Below are 19,563 nucleotides of genomic sequence, written 5' to 3' on the forward strand. Positions count from 1 at the left end.
AAATGAGAGAGAAACCTGGGGGACCAGGAAAGACTGTGCCAGGTAGAGGCAACAGCAAAGGCAAAGGCTTGGGTATGTCTGGGAAACAGCAAGAAGACAACAGATGTGGACTCTGGTAAGCATGGGAAGGAGGTAGGAGATGGATGACACTGGGGAAATAGGTTGGGTCAGATTATGTAGACCCTTGTAGGCCATGGTAAGGAGTGGATTTTATTCGAAATATAATGGTAATATTAAGATGGTTTTTAGTAAATGCCTGACATCATATGTCTACATTTTTAAAATAACACGGCCGGGCGTGATGGCTCACATCTGTCATCCCAGCACTTTGGGAGGCTGAGGCTGGCGGATCATGAGGTCAGGAGTTCGAGACCAGCCTGGCCAACATAGTGAAACCCGGTCTCTACTAAAAATACAAAAACAATTAGCCGGGTGTGGTGGTGAGTGCCTGTAATCCTAGCTACTTGGGAGGCTGAGGCAAGGAGAATTGCTTGAACTTGGGAGGCCAAGGTTGCAGTGAGCCGAGTTTACGCCACTGCACTCTAGCCCGGGCAACACCGCGAGACTCTGTCTCAAAACAAAACAAAACAAAACAAACAAACAAACAAAAAAACCACCCTAGCTACTGGAGAATGACTTGTAGCAGAACAAGAATGAAAGCGAGGAGATGACTTTGAAAGCCATTTCAGTAGTGTAGATGTGATAACAATAGCTTGGACTAGAGTGGTAGCAACTGAAGTATTCAGGTTCAGTATAAATTTTGAGTCAAACTGACAGAATTTTCTGGTGCATTGGATTTGTATAAGTGGTTTTACATTTCCTGAGGTAGGGAAGATGAAACCAAATGAGGATAGAGAGAATCAACAGTTCTGTATTGAACTCATTATCTTGATACACTTATTATCTAAGTGGAAATGTGTAGTAGGAAGTTGAATATATGAATCTGGATGTTAGGGAAGTCAGGAATGGAGATACATATGTAGGAATTACTGGTTTATAGATGAATATTTCTTCTTGTTAAATAATGACCTTAAGAAAGTAGCTCTGGGATTCTTATCTGTGTTTAATTCAATTAGAAAGACTCTGCCTGACCTATTATAGTCACGGTTGTTACACCCAGGTGAGACAAAACCAGGTAAACAACACTGAAACACATTTTTGTTTTAATTGACAGAGTCTCGCTGTGTCACCCAGGCTGGAATGCAGTAGGCAATATTGGCTCACTGCAACCTCCGCCTCCTGGTTTCAAGCAATTCTTATGCCTCAGCCTCCCTAGTAGCTGGGACTACAGGCACACGCCACCACACCCAGCTAATTTTTGTGTGTGTGCTTTTTGTTTGTTTGTGACTGAGTTTCGCTCTGTCACCAGGCTGGAGTGCAGTAGTGTGATCTCAGCTCACTGCAACCTCTGACTCCCAGGTTCAAGTGATTCTTCTGCCTCAGCCTCCCAAGTAGCTGGGACTACAGGCACCCACCACCACGCCTGGCTAATTTTTTTATTTTTAGTAGAGACAGGGTTTCACCATGTTGGCCAGGATGGTCTCGATCTCCTGACCTTCTGATCCACCTGCCTCGGCCTCCCAAAGTGCTGGGACCACAGGTGTGAGCCACCGCACCTGGCCTTTTATGTGTTTTTAGTAGAGATGGGGTTTCACCATGTTGGCCAGGCTAGGCTCAAACTCCTGACATCAAGTGATCTGCCTGTGTTGGCCTCCCAAAGTGCTGGGATTACAGTTGTGAGCCACCACACCTGGCCTGAAACACTGTTGAAGAGAATGCTGTCTCAACTGGGCTTATTGCTAGTTGTGTGTATTCCCTGTAACATCATACAAGACACAACCTTCAAAAGAAAAATGCCTGTTTAAAAAAGTTGAATACATGTACCCTAAAACTTAAAGTATAATAAAAAAAAAAAAAAAAGAAAAGAAAGAAAAAAAAAAAGTTGAATACACAAATTGCACTGGTCCAAATTATCAACGTGTTAATTGTGGAGATTACAAAGACCAGTAACTCTACTTCTAATGACCTTTCAATAAAGCAGGATGTACAAACAACACACAAATAGAAAATAAATCTTCGTATTATAAATATTATGAAAGATTGCTAAACAAATGCAATTTAGTTAAAATGATAAGTAGGAGCTTCAAGGCAGAGGAGGCTTTTGAGGAGGGTCTTGGATTGTGATAGATTAGAGAGATTTTGATTTTAGATAAAGACAATGGCATGAACAAAGATGCAGAGGCAGCAGTGATTGGCAAGGCTTATTCCAGTAATGGTAACTAAGCTTGCTTAGCTTCAATGTGTGAAAGGCAATCATGCCTTCATTCATTCAACAAAGAACTATAATGAACATCTATTTCCTGAGGACTCCACTTTACGTCTTTAAATTTTATGTTCCTGGTGAACTACAGAGTTGGGATTTTTATCCATCTCTTCCTGATTTCTAAAATGTGTGCTTTCAACTACATCCCTCTGAATAAATAGTATACAATATATAATACAAATTATAAAAGAGGCTCAAAGAAGCATATAGAAACACTGAAGTAGGAGAAGTGATTTTTTCCTGGAGGGTTTAGTAAAGGCTTCACAGAAGAGGTGACATTTGAGTTTAGCGACAGTGTGACAGAAAAAACCCTTGATTTGGGAATATTAATGTTCAACTCTTCTCAAAATCCATCTATTAAAAGAGCAGGAGCTTCCGGTTATTGATCTTTATAATCTTCAAAAGAATTAAAAATGTGAGATACAATCAATATATATCCTAGCTCACTGACATGAGCCTCAATACTTAAAGTCTGTTTTTTCCTTTGTTTTAAAACTTACCATCCCCTGAACTCCTGGTCCAAGGAAGAGAGATCTTATTTTACCTGATAAAAGATATTGACATCAAAAGAATACTATCATATGAAATGAAAGCAAGAGAGAGGGAGGGAAAAAAAAAAAAAAAAAGCAAAGCTGGAAAATGGAGAGATGCTCCAAAACATCTGGGGGATATGATGCCAGTGGATAAAAGAAAAAGTAATTCTTATCAGTGTTACTGTGGTAGGAAATATTTGGATTCCTTCCATGGTTTTTAAGAAAGTTAAGTAGCGGTTGAAAATTATTTTGATTGCTTGACTGTTTCGTTTTTGAGAATGAGCCATGGAAATTTCAGCTTTGTAAGCATGTAATAATAACACTAATAATACTGTTAATCATGAAAGACATCATTAAAGTCTTAGGCAATGCATTGGGTTCTGTATTTAGTGGGTTCTCTATCTAGTTATTTGTTGAAAATGCTCAATTTATAAGTGCTATAGCATGTTGAATGGTTTAATGGAACACATCTCAGATCATGGAAAACAGAGAAAGCACCCCCAAAGCTCCTCAGAGTTAATAGATATATACTATTTTAAGACTGCATATTGATTTTATTTGTTTCAAATATCATGTATTATGTATACCTTTAACCAATATTATATTGCTTGAAGTTGCACCTTCTTCATTCTCCATGCTAAATATTCCATTATTCTACTTGTGATAAACATTTATATTTTTCTAGTGTTTGTATAAGGTATGAATAGTGCTTTTATTAACATACTTATATGCATCTTTGGTGTAAATTTGTATATAATCACTCTATTGAATATATAGTTTAGAAAGAATTCTGAGTTATAGGGTATGCAAATACTTAGCTTCATACACATCTCCAGTTCTATAAAGTATTGGTACCAATTTAAACTCCCACCAGCAGTATGTAAGAACTTAAGTTGCTTTACATCTTTGGAAACACTTGGTATTATCTCTGTTTTTCATTTTAGCTGTTGTGGTGGGAGTGGTAGCATATTATTTTATTTTTTATTTCCCTGAAGTTAAGCATTTTTCATACATTCATTGCATATTCAAATATCCTTATTTGATGAAATGTACATTCACTTTTTTTTGGTCCATTCTTCTACTAGGTTGTCTTTTTAAAATGGATTTTAAATGATTTTTCATATCTTATTTATATGAATCCTTTGTTAAAAATATTTATTTAAAAAATATTTTTCCTTTCTGTTTATGTTCTTAATGATGACATCTAATGAATAGAAGTTATTAATTTAAATATAATTAGACCAATTCACAATCTTTTCTTTGTGGTTATTCTTCTATATATTCTTCTAAAAGAATACTTCTACATATTATTCTAAAAGATGTATTGTTCCATTTTTCATATCTAAATCTGTAATCAATCTTGATTTGATTTTTGTGTATAAAGTAGGGGCCAAGATTAAATTTTTTCTTTTTGGATATTCAGTTGATCCCCTATTAGCTTCTTTAGTTGCACATTTTTATCTTAAAATATTATTAACAGATTAAGAAAATTGAGGCTTAAGTAATGGGCCCAAAATCATGCAGCTTTTATTTGACAGAGGCTTACCATGATCAGATTGATTTTTTGGAAAGATAACACAGACAAAATTGTGGAGAATAGACTGAGGTGCTAGCGATGGTGTTGAAAATGAAGGTAGAAAGGCCAACTGGGAGTACCTTGCAGTAATCAAATGGAGGCATAATGTGGAAATAGTACTAAGAATAGCTGGAGGGTAGTTAACAGATGTGAAAGATGTCTAGGAGTCCAACTTTATAAGTTTTGATAGTTTAGATTTGGTGGTGCCATTAATCAGTTAGGAATTGCAAGGGAAGTCAACAATATAATACTTGCATTCTGAGTGGTTAAAAATATGCCAGGTACTGGCCTTAATTCTGTAATCACAATGATTAACAAGAGCAAGATGGTGCTTATTCTTAAGGTGCTTGCTGTTTGGCCAGGCACAGATAATTAAACACGTGATTGCAATAATGTGTGATAAGTGCTGTATTAAGGGAGATATAGGATGTTATCAGGGCACACAGGAGGGTTGCCTAACTCAGACTAGGGATCAGGAATGACATCTTCAGGAGATTCTGGGAGAAGGATAATAGCAATTAAGCAAGAAAAGGAAGAGTTCCCTACCCTCTGCATATGCTATGCTATTCTTTGTCCCTCAAAAATTCTCCATTTGCTCTTTCTTTTCTAGACAGAGAAGAGGGGGGTGGTGGGGGAAGGTGGTATATTCTAAAAATTAAAAGAAGCTCCATTTTGGTTGAACATGGGATAAAGAACAGTTGGGAGAGGTGAAATTTTGTGAAATATGAGGCTAAAGAGTTATTTAGGATCTAGATCTCAGACAACTTTGCAGTTCAGTTTAGGCATTTTGGAAATCATCAAAAGAACAGGGGGTAACATTTCTTTTCATAATAGGAAAGTAGCAGGAAGATAATGTAGTGTAAGTTAACATGGTGAGTGAAAGACATGTGTTTTACTTACTGCATTTAGATAAGATGCTACCATAAAATGCCCAGGAGAGAAATCTGGGATGAGGCCTATAGATTTGGATTCACCAGTTTATTGATGATGCATTGAAACCATAGAGTGAATGAGATTGCCCTAGGAGATAATCTGGAATTTTAGGTGGTAGTTGTTTTGTGGGGAGACATTAGTATCAGGTCAAAGTGTTCATGTCTTAGTTGGAAAGCCAAGGTAAGTTTTTGAATTGTGGTGTTGATGAACACCATGAATTAGGAAGATTAATTTGGAAAAGGTAGCAGACTCTATAGAATTAAAAAAGTTTAGATTCTGTGAAAGCAAATAGATTACTGTAATCTCCAAGTTGAAAAGAATCTGGATAGTAGCAGAAAACAAAAAATAAGGGATGGCTTTTAGAATAAAAAAAGATCTGGATTCAGATTCCATCTCAAACACCAATGTTCACATTGTTTACCATTACCTAGAAGAGTGTAGGCTCTTATATATTTGTTCAATGAATGAATGAAATGACCTTTGCTAATTATAAGTCTAAAATACAGACTGAAATTCTAATTTTAGTTCTAAAAATAAACTCAAGTGGTAATTGTTTCAAAGAATACAACTAAAAACAAAAAGTAGAAAATATACACACAAAAGAACAGATTTTGGATTCATATAAGCAGTTTTTGACAGTAATAACTAGATTCCCTCAGAAGAGATGAGCTTCCCATTATTAGAGGTGTGCAAGAAAGATAGATAACAGCCTGTTAGGGATGTTTTGGAAGATATTTACGCATCAGGTGGTGAATTAGATGTTTTTAGTTCTACGAGACTTGATTGTTGTGTTAATTTAGCTTTAAACATTATTTGGTAAGTTAGAAACTTCTCTATCTTAGAAAAAAATGGTATTGGCATCCAGTAAATGCATGTGAAATATAACAAATAATTGGAGTCAAAATTATTATTTTTGGAGACGATATGCTTTGGTTGATAATAGCAAGGCAGTACGCATTGATTGATAATATGTTCTGAAGGTTTGTCTAAAGAGATTTTCTTTTACCACCAAACATTTCACTGGATAGGTAAAGATGTTTCAAGGATCTTTTTCTTATGACATATCTGTTATTCCTGAAGCGGATAACAAATACATGTGAAAAGGTGCTGGATTCTAGTATTTCTAAATCACTGGCGTGATAGAGGATATGCACTTTTTTTCCCTATAGTTCTAAGAGTAGAAACTGCCATCCATTTAGAGGGTAGACTCACTCTTCTGGAAAGAGCCATACTTTTAAAGATAAATACTTTGAAGTTATGTACCTATATATTTTTATTGGGTTAACCCCAATGCTTGTAAAAGGAGGAAACGAAGAGGACTCAGCAACACGGTGGCTGGCCAGGAACTGAAGAGGGAAATGGCGTTGAGAGGCCCTTGTGAGGTAGCATGTCTAGTAGATATTAGCAGCAGTGATATTCAGTATTAAAATCTTTACGGCATTACTTTATCTTATTTTCAGGCCAAGCAGTGTGTTAAAAACGACAGTCCCTGGAATGTATGTAAATTTGTTTTTTTTTACACGGAGTTTCGTTCTTGTTGCCCAGGATGGAGTGCAATGGCGCGATCTCGGCTCACTGCAAACTCGTCTTCCGGGTTCAAGCGATTCTCCTGCCTCAGCCACCCGAGTAGCTAGGATTACAGGCGCCCACCACCACTCCCAGCTAATTTTTTGTATTTTTTGGTAGAGACGGGGTTTCACCATGTTGGCCAGGCTGCTCTTGAACTCCTGACCTCAGGTGATCCGCCCGCCTCGGCCTCCCAAATTGCTGGGATTGCAGGCGTGAGCCACTGTGCCTGACCTGTAAATGTTTTTAAAGGTACTTGTATATACTCTTTGTGCAGCAAAATGGACTGTAAAGAACTTATTAATAAATAAGATGAGAAAGTAATTATAAGATTTTCAGAGAAAAATGAGAGAGAAGCACGGAATATCAATCAGGCTGGAGAAAAAAATAACCAACAACTAGGAAAATATAAAAGTCCTAAGCAATATTTTGCAAGGAGTATAAACTATGTGCATTCATGAAAAATAAAGGCTAGATTATCACAATTGGGCTACTAAAGGAAGGGGTAACACCTGAATACAGAAGACTTTGAGACCACTTGTGGTACTCTGTTTGTTGAAAAAAACGTACCTTAAAGTTTATTTCCGCCGAGCGCGGTGGCTCACGCCTGTAATCCCAGCCCTTTGGGAGGCCGAGGCGGGCGGATCACGAGGTCAGGAGATGGAGACCATCCTGGCTAACACGGTGAAAACCCGTCTCTACTAAAAATACAAAAAAAAAATTAGCCCGGCGTGGCGGTGGGGGCCTGTAGTCCCAGCTACTCCGGAGGCTGAGGCAGGAGAATGGCGTGAACCTGGCAGGCGGAGCTTGCAGTGAGCCAAGATTGCGCCACTGCACTCCAGCCTGGGCGACAAAGCGAGACTCCATCTCAAAAAAAAAAAAAAAAAAAAAAAAAAAGTTTATTTCATAATAGTTGTTTTTTATAGCTCCTGAGTGTCTTATTATTTTTTATGTTATTTTATTTTTCTCTTTAAAATATTTTATTACCAATTCAGGGGTACATGTGCAGGTTTATTTTGTGGGTATATTGTGTATTGTTGGGGTTTGGGGCTTCTAGTGAACCCATCACCCACATAGTGAACATAGTACCCAATAGGTAGTTTTTTAACCATCATCCCTTCCCATCCTTCCCCCTTTTGGAGTCCCCAGTGTCTGTTTTTCCCATCTTTATGTCCATGTATACCCATTGTTTAGCTCCCACTTAATAAGTGAGAACATGTGGTATTTGATTTTCTGCTTCTGAGTTATTTCACTTAGGACAGTGGTCTTCAGTTCCATCAATGTTTCTGTGAAGGACATGCTTGTATTCTTTTTTATGGCTTTCATTCTTTTCCATGGTGTATATGTGGCACATTTTCTGTATCCAATTGACTGTTAACAGACACTTGATTCCATGAATTTGCTATTGTAAATAGTGCAGTGATATACATATGAGTGCAAGTGTCTTTTTGATACAACTGGATTGCTGAGTTGAATGGTAGTTCCATTTTTAGTTCGTTGAAAAATCACCATCTGTTTTCCATAGGGGTTGAACTAATTTATGTTCCCTTTTCTCTGCATCCTCACCAACATCTCTTATATTTTGACCTTTTAATAATAGCCATTCTGACTGATGTGAGATGGTATCTTATTGTGGTTTTAATATGTATTTTTCTGATGATTAGTGATGTTGATTTTTTTTTCCTGTGTTTGTTGGCCACTTGTATAACTTCTTTTGTGAAATGTCTGTTCATGTCCTTTGCTCATGAAAAAAATTTTTTTCTTATTGATTTGCTTAAGTTCCTTATAGATTCTAGTTACTAGTCCTTTATCAAATGCATAGTTTGCAAATATCTCCCATTCTGTAGGTTTTCTGTTTACTCTGTTGATTGTTTCTTCGGCTGTGAAGAAGTTATTTAGTTTAATTATGCCCTATTTGTCTATTTATGTTTTTGTTGCATTTACTTTTGAGGTGCTAAACAAAAATTATTTGCCTAGGCAAATGTCCAAGAGAGTTTTTCCCCTAGGTTTTCTTCTAGAATTTTCACAGTTTTCAGTAGTACATTTAAATTTTTAATAGATCTGGAGTTAATTTTTGTATATGGTGAGAGGTAGGGATCCAGTTTTATTCTTCTGCATATGGCTAGCCAGTTTTCCCAGCACCATTTATTGAATAGGGTTTGCTTTCTCCCTGGTTTATTTTTATCAATGTTATTGAAGATCAATTGGTTGTGGGTGTATGACTTTATTTATGAGTTCTTTATTCTGTTCCATTGGTCTGTGTGTCTATTTTAGTATCAGTACCATACTATTTTGATTATTCTAGCCTTATAGTATAAAGTTGGATAATGTGATGCCTCCAGGTTTTCTTTTTTGCTTAGGATTGCTTTGGCTATTTGGGCTCTTTTTAGGTTCTACATGAGTTTTAGAATTGTTTTGTCTAATTCTGTGAAAAATGACATTGGTAATTTGATAGAAATTGCATTGAATCTGTATATTGCTTTGGGCAATACAGTTAATTAATGATATTGATTCTTCCTATCCATGAGCATGGGATATTTTCCCATGTGTTTGTGTCATCTACAGTTTCTTTCACCAGTGTTTTGTAGTTCTCCTTGTAGAGGTCTTTCACTCCTTGGTTAAATATATTACTAGGTATTTAATTTTTTGTGTGGCAATTATAAATAAAATTGAGTTTTGATTTTGTTCTCAGCTTGAGTGTTGTTAGTGTATAAAAAGGAAATCAATTTTTTGTGCATGGATTTTGTATCCTGAAACTTTGCTGAAATTGTTTTTCATGTCTAAGAGTTTTTGGGAGGAATCTTCAGGGTTTTCTAGGTACAGTGTCATTTTATCAGTGAACAGAGGTCATTTGACCTTCTTTCATATTTGGATATATTTTCTTTCTTTTTTTTTCTTTTACCTCTGGGTACATTTTATTTCTTTCTCTTGCCTGATTTCTCTGGCTAGGACTTCCAGTACTACATTGAATAGGAATGGTGAGAGTGGGCATCCTTATTTTGTTCTAGTTCTTAGGCGCAGTCCTCACCAGAGAAATGATGTTGGCTGTGGGTTTGTCATATATGGCTCTTATTATTTTGAGGTATGTTCCTTTGATGCCTAGTTTGTTGAGGGTGTTTATCATGAAGCGCTGTTGAGTTTTATTGAATGCTTTTTCTGCATCTATTGAGATGATTATGTGGATTTTGTGTTTAATTCTGTTTAAATGGTGAATCACATTTATTGATTTGTGTAGGTTGCACCATCCTTGCATCTCTGAAATGAAACCCATTTGATGATGGTGAATTATCTTATTGATGTGCTGCTGGATTCAGTTTGCTAGTATTTTGTTGAGGATTTTTGCATCTATGTTCATCAGAGATATTGGCCTGTAATTTGTTGTTGTTGTTCTGTCCTTTGCACATTTTCATATCAGGATGATACTGGTTTCATGGAATGAGTCAGGGAGGTATCCTCAATTTTTTTGAAAAGTTTTAGTAAAATTGGAACCAGCTCATTTTTGTTCATCTGGTAGAATTTGGCTGTGAATCCATCTGGTGCTGGGCTATTTTTGGTTTGGTAGATTTTTTATTACTGATTCAGTTTCATAACTTCTTATTGGTCTGTTCAGGATTTTAATTTCTTCCTGGTTCAGTCTTGGGAGGTTGTATGTTTCCAGGAATGTATCCATTTCCTCTTAGTTTTCTAGTTTGTGCACAGGGAGATGTTCATAGTAGTTTCTGAGGATCTTTTGTTAATTCTGTGGTATTCAATGTAATGTCACCTTTCTCATTTTTGATTGCGCTTATTGGAATTTTGTCTCTTTTTTTCTTCGGTTAACTTAGCTAGTGGCCTATCAACTTTGTTTATCCTTTCAAAGAACGAAATTTTAATTTTGTTGATCTTTCGTATGGTACTCTTGGTCACAATTTCATTTAGCTCTGCTCTGATTTTAGTTATTGCTTTTCTTCGGCTAGCTTTAGGATTAGTTTGTTCTTGTTTATCTAGTTCTTTTAGGTGCAGAGTTAGGCTGTTAATTTGAAATATTTCTATCTGCTCGATGTAGGTTTATACCACTATAAACTTTCCTTTTAACTCTGCTTATGCTATATCCCAGAGATTTTGGTATGTGCTGTCTCTATTTTCATATGTTTAAAAAAATTTTTTGATTTCTGCCTTAATTTTGTTGTTTACCTGAAAGTAATTCAGAAGGAAGTTGCTCAGTTTCCATATACTTGTGCAGTTTTTTTTTTTTTTTGAGGTGGAGTTTCACTTTTTTTGCCCAGGCTAGAGTGTAATGATGCGAACTCGGCTCACTGGAACCTCCGTCTCCCAGGTTCAGACGATTCTCCTGCCCCAGCAGGAGCTGGGATTACAGGCACATGCCATCATGCCTGGCTAATTTTGTATTTTTTTTAGTAGAGATGGGGTTTCACCATGTTGGCCAGGCTGGTCTTGAACTCCTGACCTCAGGTGATCCACCCACCTTGGCCTCCCAAAGTGCTGGGATTATAGGCACTAGCCACTGCGTGCTGCCATACTTGTGCAGTTTCCAGAGTTCCTTTTGATATTGACTTCTAATTTCATTCCACAATGGTCCAAGAAGATGCTTGATATGATTTTATTATTTCTAATAATTAATGCTTTATTATTTTTTAAATAATATATTTCTAGTTTCTAGGAAGAGCAAACTAGCAAAAGACTTGTTTATTGAATGATTGATTAATTAGATTAAAAAGTTATTAAGAAACAGGACTTACACTGAAACTTGTTTTTCAACTGAGTTAAGTTACGTTGTCCATTGTTGTCTTTCCCATTCCTCTGTATCTGGCTAGCTCAACAATATTTATTAATCTGTAGTTCTATGTTTTTCTAATCACAACCCTGATCTTTCCACTATGTGGCTTTGGGAATAACCCACCTGAATTCTAGTTAACCGATTCCAATTTTATGTCCTTGTTCTTTTCCTTATATCACGGACTAATTGGTATTTACTTGCTGCCTTTTACTATCCTTCCAATCTGGACAAAACCCACCTGTTAGGAAACAGACAGGATACAAGCAAGAAAGAGAATGATAATGAGGCTGTGACAGAGACTCTCTTGATTGACAGAGTAAATATACTGATCATGATGTAGCTGCATTATAGCTAATATTAACTATTTTGATAAACTTTAGTTTGAGGAGATAGATGAGGTTCTGTGCTCATTCATTAAAAATGTAAGAAAACATTACCACTGGGCACAGTGGCTCATGCCTATAATCTCAGCACTTCGGGAGGCTGAGGCAACATGGCAAAACCACGTCTCTACAAAAAATATAAAAAATTAGCTGGGCGTGGTGGCACATGTCTGTAGTCCCAGCTAGTTGGGAGGCTGAGGTGAGGGGATCAATAGAGCCTGGGAGGTGTAGGTTGCAGGGAGCTGAGATTGAGCCACTCTACTCCAGCCTCTGTGACAGAGCGAGACCCTGTCTCAAATACAACAAACAAGCAAATAAAAAAACCAGAAAAAAAACCAAAACAACATTACCCTTATCTAACTTCAAGGTTTTGAAACAAAATTTTCTAAGCATAACATGAAATAAAATTTTTATTCACAATTTAGATAAAATATAGTCATAGTTTAGTGAAGTAAGCTATTTTAGGGAAAAGAAGAGGCTTGTACCAGGTACTTAATTATTCATATATTATTAGTTTGTCTTTAGACAAAATGAAATTGACAGGTATAGCAGCTTCCTGAGGGACAAGAAGGCATTTGAATACCATATACCTAGGAGTTTGACAGGAAATTCAAGCAGCCTATGCCAGTCACTTAAAGGAAAAGCATGGATTGATATGTGAGTACAGCATAAGGCAGAGCAATATGAAGAAAGAATTCAGAGAGTGTTCTGCTTGGAGTATAGACAGGTGGCATTTGGGAAGCTGACCCAAGATAGTGAGACCCTAGACACTGGCTTGCCATTCTTATAATAGGCTATAGTATCTGGCAGGGAATTAGTGTAATTCATGAGATCTAAGGCCGAAGCAGGCACATAGTTCCTGGAACAAGGGAGGCTTCAGTTAATGTTTACTGCATTGAATAAAATCAGAGAGAAGATGATATGATAGACTAGGGCTTGGAAATATTGAAGAGCAGTACTTCATCATGAGAACCTATAAGTTCATCTTAATTGTTTTTTCTTACTATTATGGAGAGGGATGGAGGGTTGCAGCTGTAGGTGATATTTAAGTGGTGGCTAGGTACATTTGAGACAACAAATAATGTTATAATCTTGTATCCACTAGAATGGCTTAGCAAAATACACTGTGCAATTGACTGAATGAATGTTTATGTCCCCCCTCCCATTCATATGTTGAAACCCTAATTCCCGGGTGATGGTATTAGGAAGTGAGGCCTTTGGAAAGGGATTAGGTCATGAGGGTATAGCCTTCATGAATAGGAATACTGCCCTTAGAATAGACATCCCAGAAAATTCCTCAACCCTTCCTTCATGTGAGGCTCCATTGGAAACAGATGTCTATGAGGAATGGTCCCTATTTAGATACTGAATCTGCTGGTACCTTGATCTTGGGCTTCTCAGCCTCCAGAACTGTGAGATGTGAGAAATAAATTTCTGCTGTTTATAAATCACTCAGTCTTTGGTATTTTGTTATAGCAACCCAAACAGACAAAGACTGAATATTCTCTGTTTCTCATTTGAAAGTTCTGAAAATAGTACTGTCTGACAGTATTATTATGAGTAGTAATGCCCAGAGATCTGGGTCTCATACTCTCTCCAATGCCTGCAAGTGGTTGGAACTGACAGTGATGCTGGTTGGGGCAATCAGGCTTGGACTGAATGCCATGTGAGTCTTGGTCACAGTAAGTTAGGGTTACCAGATTAGCAAATAAAAATACATGACACAGTTAAATTTGAATTATTTCTAATTTCCTTGCATATGTATGCTGGGATAAAATAAAAATATTGCATTGATAATACTTATATTAAAAATGTATTTGTTGTTTGTAATAAATTATAAGCATCTGATCGGGTGTGGTGGTTCACACTTATAATCCCAGCACTTTGGGAGACTGAAATAGGAGAATCACTAGAGCCCAGGAGTTCGAGATGAGCCTGAGAAACATGGTGAGACCCCATCTCTACAAAAAATACAAAAATTAACTGGATATGGTGGCACATCTGTAGTCCCAGCTACTCGGGAAGAAGAGAGGTGGAAGAGCACTTGAGCCTGGGAGGTCAAGGCTGCAGTAAGCTGTCGTTGTGCCATTGCACTCCAGCTTGGGCGACAGCATGAGACCCTGTCTCAAAAAAAAAATTAAATAAATATAAGCATCTATATTACATACCTTGTTAATTATATTTCTATAATGATTTGGCTCTCCTTGACATTTTTTTGTTTTGCAGAGTTTGCTTATAAGTTGTTTTGCAGTTACAATCTATCCTCCATTTACATTATAGTATAGCTTCTACAGTGTCACATTTGACCTGTTTAATTCTTTTGTCCGTTGAGTATTGATTAGTGAGAAAACATGCCCAACATCTGCCTTACGAACCGGTACACTGAACATGTCCTTGCATAAAGTTAACAACTCTGAGAATTTTTTATTTCAAATTTGATTTGTTGAAGCGTATAATACCAATTTTTCATGGCATAAGTAGTTTACCCATTCTTCAGGATTATGTTACATCTCTTGCTCAATAACTTTTTAAAAATATTGTCCACTGACAAAAAAAGAGCACCATTGTCCAGTTTTATTCCCTTCTTTCTAACACTACACATAGTGATCCCACTTGTTTCTATGCTGAAAGATTATTTTGTCATATCTGTGTAAAATAACTGAATTCTTTAAGGGTTGATATTCATTTCAAAAGATAGTCATAGTAAGTGTTATAAAGAATTACTTCAAGTCAGAATTTCTTTTCCTGTTAAAAAGTAAAGTAAGGGCCAGGTGCGGTAGCTCATGCCTGTAATCCCATCACTTTGGGAGGCCGAGGCGGGCGGATCATGAGGTCAGGAGATCGAGACCATCCTGGCTAACACGGTGAAACCCTGTCTCCACCAAAAAATACAAAAAAATTAGCCGGGCATGGTGGCGGGCGCCTGTAGTTCCAGCTGCTAGGGAGGCTGAGGCAGGAGAATGGTGTGAACCCAGGAGGCGGAGCTTGAAGTGAGCCCAGATTGTGCCACTGCACTCTAGCCTCGGTGACAGAGTGAGATTCCGTCTCAAAAAAAAAAAAAAAAAAAAAAGGTAAATAAGGCTTGCTCACTCATGGAAGTTGTTGCGTGGTCGGACTCATGTTGTGCCATGCTAGTGTGGATATAACTAAAGAACAGGTTGAATGAGGTTGGGATATTGCATATACATTTGAACAGAGGGGATGAGTGAACAAAACTAAAATGACCGTGCATGTGATTTTGGCTGTTTAGAGGGGCCAATGAGACCAGTATGAAGCTTATGGATTCTGAGACTCCAGGATTAATGGTCAAAATAAATGTGATTAACAATTCATTTATTAAGAACAAAGCATCATTTTGCATTAAGCGTCACAGGTTACTGCTACATCTCTCCATCAGATATAGTGAATTCTAATTTCCATGTCTTGGCTGTTTTACCTGGGTAGCATTCCTCAACTTGCTCTTCCCAGAGAATGTAAAGCTAGAATAATTGTTACTGTTTTATGAGTTAAACTTTAATTAAATTGTATCAACAATTTTGTTTTAATTGCTTCTGAGGGACTTCGTCCCAAAAGTACTAGAAAGTTTTAAAATTCTGTCCAATCCACACTGTGAGGTTTAAATTACTTTTGGGATTAGAAGCATCCTCAAAGCAGCAAACACTTTGAGTTGCTTTGGTGCTTCATTGGCTGGTCTTTTGAAGAATCCTCTGCTAGTGAAAAGACTGCCAAGAGCCCCAGCTTTCATCATTACTAGAACTAGTTTCTATTTTGCCAATGATTAATTGGCTTTTACAATAGCAATGGCAGCTACTTGATTTTAATGAGAACTGAGAAGCAGATAGTTCTTTTAGTTATCTTTGTGAGATTATTGAGATGGAAGTTATGAGGCTAGCAATCTGATTTTAAAAAGTAGGACTTCTGTTTTTGGCATTTAAATATAGAAATACTCCATATTACATCAAATAAGGATACAAATAATTATAGCAAATTGCTATGTTTAAGAGCTTTTTGAGTGACCTACCTCTCATTATCATGGGTATTTCCAAATATGCAGTGAGAGGAAGATCAGCAGAACAGCTGTTCGAGCAGAGGAAGCTGACTTCTATGCAGGAAGAAGGCAATATGTATTTTCTCATACTTAGAGGTAAAAAAGCAAATCCCTCGTTACTGAAATTCTTTAATTTATACATTTATTTATGGTTTGATTATAGATTGAGAAATGTACACTAGAGTTTTTCTGAGGTCAACTTTTTGTCCATCGTGTATATCAGGCAGAACAATAGGGTGACCTAGAAAGATTTCCTAATCTGTATTGAAAAAGACAAACAAGAATAATTTTATCTCAATTTTTTCCTTTACTATTTTATAAGTAATACTTCTTCTCTAGTCAATATTCTTAGGAGGATAGTTCAGGTATTCATATTTGTCCTAAATTAGGAATAACCAAAAGTCCTTTTTCCTAAAAATGTCTTTTCTATTTATTCTTTTAGCCCACAAGACTCTTCTGCAATTAAGATTAAATTACCATTGAAGCAGAACTTTCACATATAACTTTGTTTTAGTAACTGAAGAACAGCAATTTTGTTAGGTATAACATAGTGTGAAGAAAAATGTTTGGTTACAGATAATAATGTTGGTTAAAATGGTCAGATATCTGCTGGCTAGTAATATTTCATACATTTTCTATTTGTTCTGGATTATTTGGTCAAAATATGGTAACATTGTATTAAAATAATTTAAATTTATAATGCAAATGAGATTCATAATTCTAACTCAGTTGCATGTGTTTTTAATCTATTCTTTAACAAGAATATTCTTTTTGAGAGCTGGGGACTCCTTCATGAAGTCTGAACGTCTAACTGATCTTAACTTAGAGGGTCGTAACATATTCTTGTGCTATTTATATATCCAATCACAGGTCTTTATTACCCATAGGGAAGCCATTCAAGAATGCAAATGATTCTTACAGACACTGCTGTAAAAGATCCACACACATTCCAGCCACTACAGACTTCCTGTTGGTGAAAGAAAATATTAGCATGGGAAACTCTAATCAGTCTTTCGTGACAGAGTTTGTCCTGCTGGGGCTTTCTGGCTACCCAGAGCTAGAGGCCATTTACTTTGTGCTGGTCCTATGTATGTATTTGGTGATCCTGTTGGGAAATGGAGTCATCATCATTGTGAGTGTTTATGACACCCACTTGCACACCCCCATGTACTTTTTCCTCAGTAACTTATCATTCTTGGACATCTGCTACACTAGTTCATCTATTCCACTATTTCTCAGCAGCTTCTTAACGTCAAAGAAAACTATTTCCTTCTCTGGGTGTGGAGTGCAAATGTTTCTCTCTTTTGCTATGGGAGCAACAGAGTGTGTCCTTCTAAGTATGATGGCGTTCGACCGCTATGTGGCCATCTGTAACCCTCTACGATACCCTATCATCATGAGCAAGGCTTCATACATGTCCATGGCTGCTGGGTCCTGGATTGGAGGGGGCACCAATTCTGTGTTGCAAACCTCCCTTGCAATGCGGCTTCCTTTCTGTGGAGATAACGTCATTAATCATTTTACTTGTGAAATCTTGGCTGTCTTAAAATTGGCCTGTGCTAATATCTCCATAAATATTATTAGCATGGTTGTTGCTAGTATGATTTTTCTTGTAGGGCCAGTACTTTTTATTTTTGTTACATATGGTTTTATTCTCTCCACCATCCTGAGAATTCCTTCTGCAGAAGGAAGGCACAAAGCCTTCTCCACCTGCTCTGCCCACCTAACAGTGGTGATTATATTCTACGGAACCATCCTTTTCATGTATGCAAAGCCCAAGGCTAAAGACTCTTCTGGTGCAGACAAAGAACAAGTCACAGACAAAATCATCTCCCTGTTCTATGGAGTGGTGACACCTATGCTTAATCCTCTCATCTATAGTTTGAGGAACAAAGACGTGAAGGCAGCTGTGAAGAGTATACTGTGTCAAAAATGCTTCTTGGAAGGAATTTAAATGCTTCTTTATTTATTTTTAAAAGTATTTTACTCTGAATGTAGGGCTAGCTCTTACCCGGAGGTTCCAAAATAAATATGAGGGTTGATGATTCCACGAATTCCCGAAATTCTCATTTTTCTTTTCCTAATATTTAAAAGAAAGAGGGAAATCCAGGACTGAGTTACCTTTTCTCTTCATGACAGAGTTAAGGAAAAGGACAGAAACTTATGGGTAAAAGGATTCTCATCCAAACCACCTTCCTTCTCATGGCTAACAGAGTTTAGTTTATTCATTGAATGGTAAATTCTATAATCTAAGAGAAAGTACCATTTTACCAACTTAATCTTTTATCCCCTATCTACACCATCCTTGGGAAGATCAAGTAGAAAGTGTCTTGCTAAAAATCAGAATGCTATATGATTTCAACAGTTAATAATTCAGAATGAAGTAGATTTGATCATGTAGAAGTAAAGGGGGAACACTGTAAGGTATTAGGTACCTAGCCTGTATATATGTAATAGAGGGAGAAATGGAAAAATGAAGCTATTTTTCCTAGGGATGATTTCCTTGTGGCTGCAAACTGGCAAGCCATCTTTTGTGCAGAGGTGTCTAAGGCAATGTGAGACTTTGTGCAGATAACCCAGATGATGGGGAAATATGGCCTGCCTTGTGTTTCAATAGATGAGCAATGATGTCTTTGAGTGAAAAACATTACTGTTAAATGATTCAAAAAATTTACTTTATTTCTACATAACTTTATAGCATAGTTCTCTGAGAACGCAGTGATAATGGGTTTACTGTTGTAAGAATTAGGTATTTTTGCAATTACATGAATTTCCTGTGGAATTTGAGCATTCCATTCATTCATTCAGTCATTTATTACTCATTTACTTATTCAAGCAACCAGTATTTACTGAATACCTATTTTTGTCTCAGGCATTGTGCTAAGTATTGGTGATATAAAAAATATAAGACAATCTGGAAATGAAAATGAAGACATGGTTAGGGAGCACAGTCTTGTGGAATACAGATTGACGCATACATTGGAGACAAAAATATTAAAGAATACTTATTTATGGCTTTTCCTTCTCTCCTACCTTCTAAGCTGGACTCTTTGTTGGGTCTTTGTTGGACTGAGCAGAATAATGGTTGGATTTTTAATAATTTAAATAAGCTGATTGTCATATGAAAGGGCTTGAACCATCTCTAGAAAAGAAATAACATAGTGAGAAAGAACCCAGTGCATACTGGAGATTTTAAAGATAGAAGGGAAGATATTTACATTGATACAGCAAAAATAGGATTAGAGGAAAAGGAAAAATTAGCTACATGGGATTTTGGGAAAGCTTTGATGCTGGTTTTATGTGACCTTACCTCAGTGTGTCTTGATAATCTCAATAAATATGTACAACGTTCTTTAAGACATTCGGTTATGGATTCAGTTTCTTTTGCAGTATCACCATGCTGAGACTGGCCATAGGATGAGGG

General features: G+C 36.8%; 2 protein-coding genes across 4 annotated transcripts in view; both read left to right on the forward strand.

Moving 5' to 3' along the window:
* LOC100973589 (olfactory receptor 13C9) overlaps window positions 1-19,563 on the forward strand; it is a 133,575-nt gene that overhangs the window by 73,880 nt on the left and 40,132 nt on the right. The window lies entirely within an intron of this gene.
* LOC100977747 (olfactory receptor 13C7-like) lies at window positions 13,603-19,410 on the forward strand. The gene has a single exon (XM_003809253.3). It carries the CDS (start codon window positions 17,131-17,133, stop codon window positions 18,091-18,093), a length of 963 nt encoding a protein of 320 aa, XP_003809301.1. The 5' UTR covers window positions 13,603-17,130; the 3' UTR covers window positions 18,094-19,410.

Source organism: Pan paniscus, chromosome 11 (genome assembly GCF_029289425.2).
Source record: "Pan paniscus chromosome 11, NHGRI_mPanPan1-v2.0_pri, whole genome shotgun sequence".
Taxonomy (NCBI): Eukaryota; Metazoa; Chordata; class Mammalia; order Primates; family Hominidae; genus Pan; species Pan paniscus.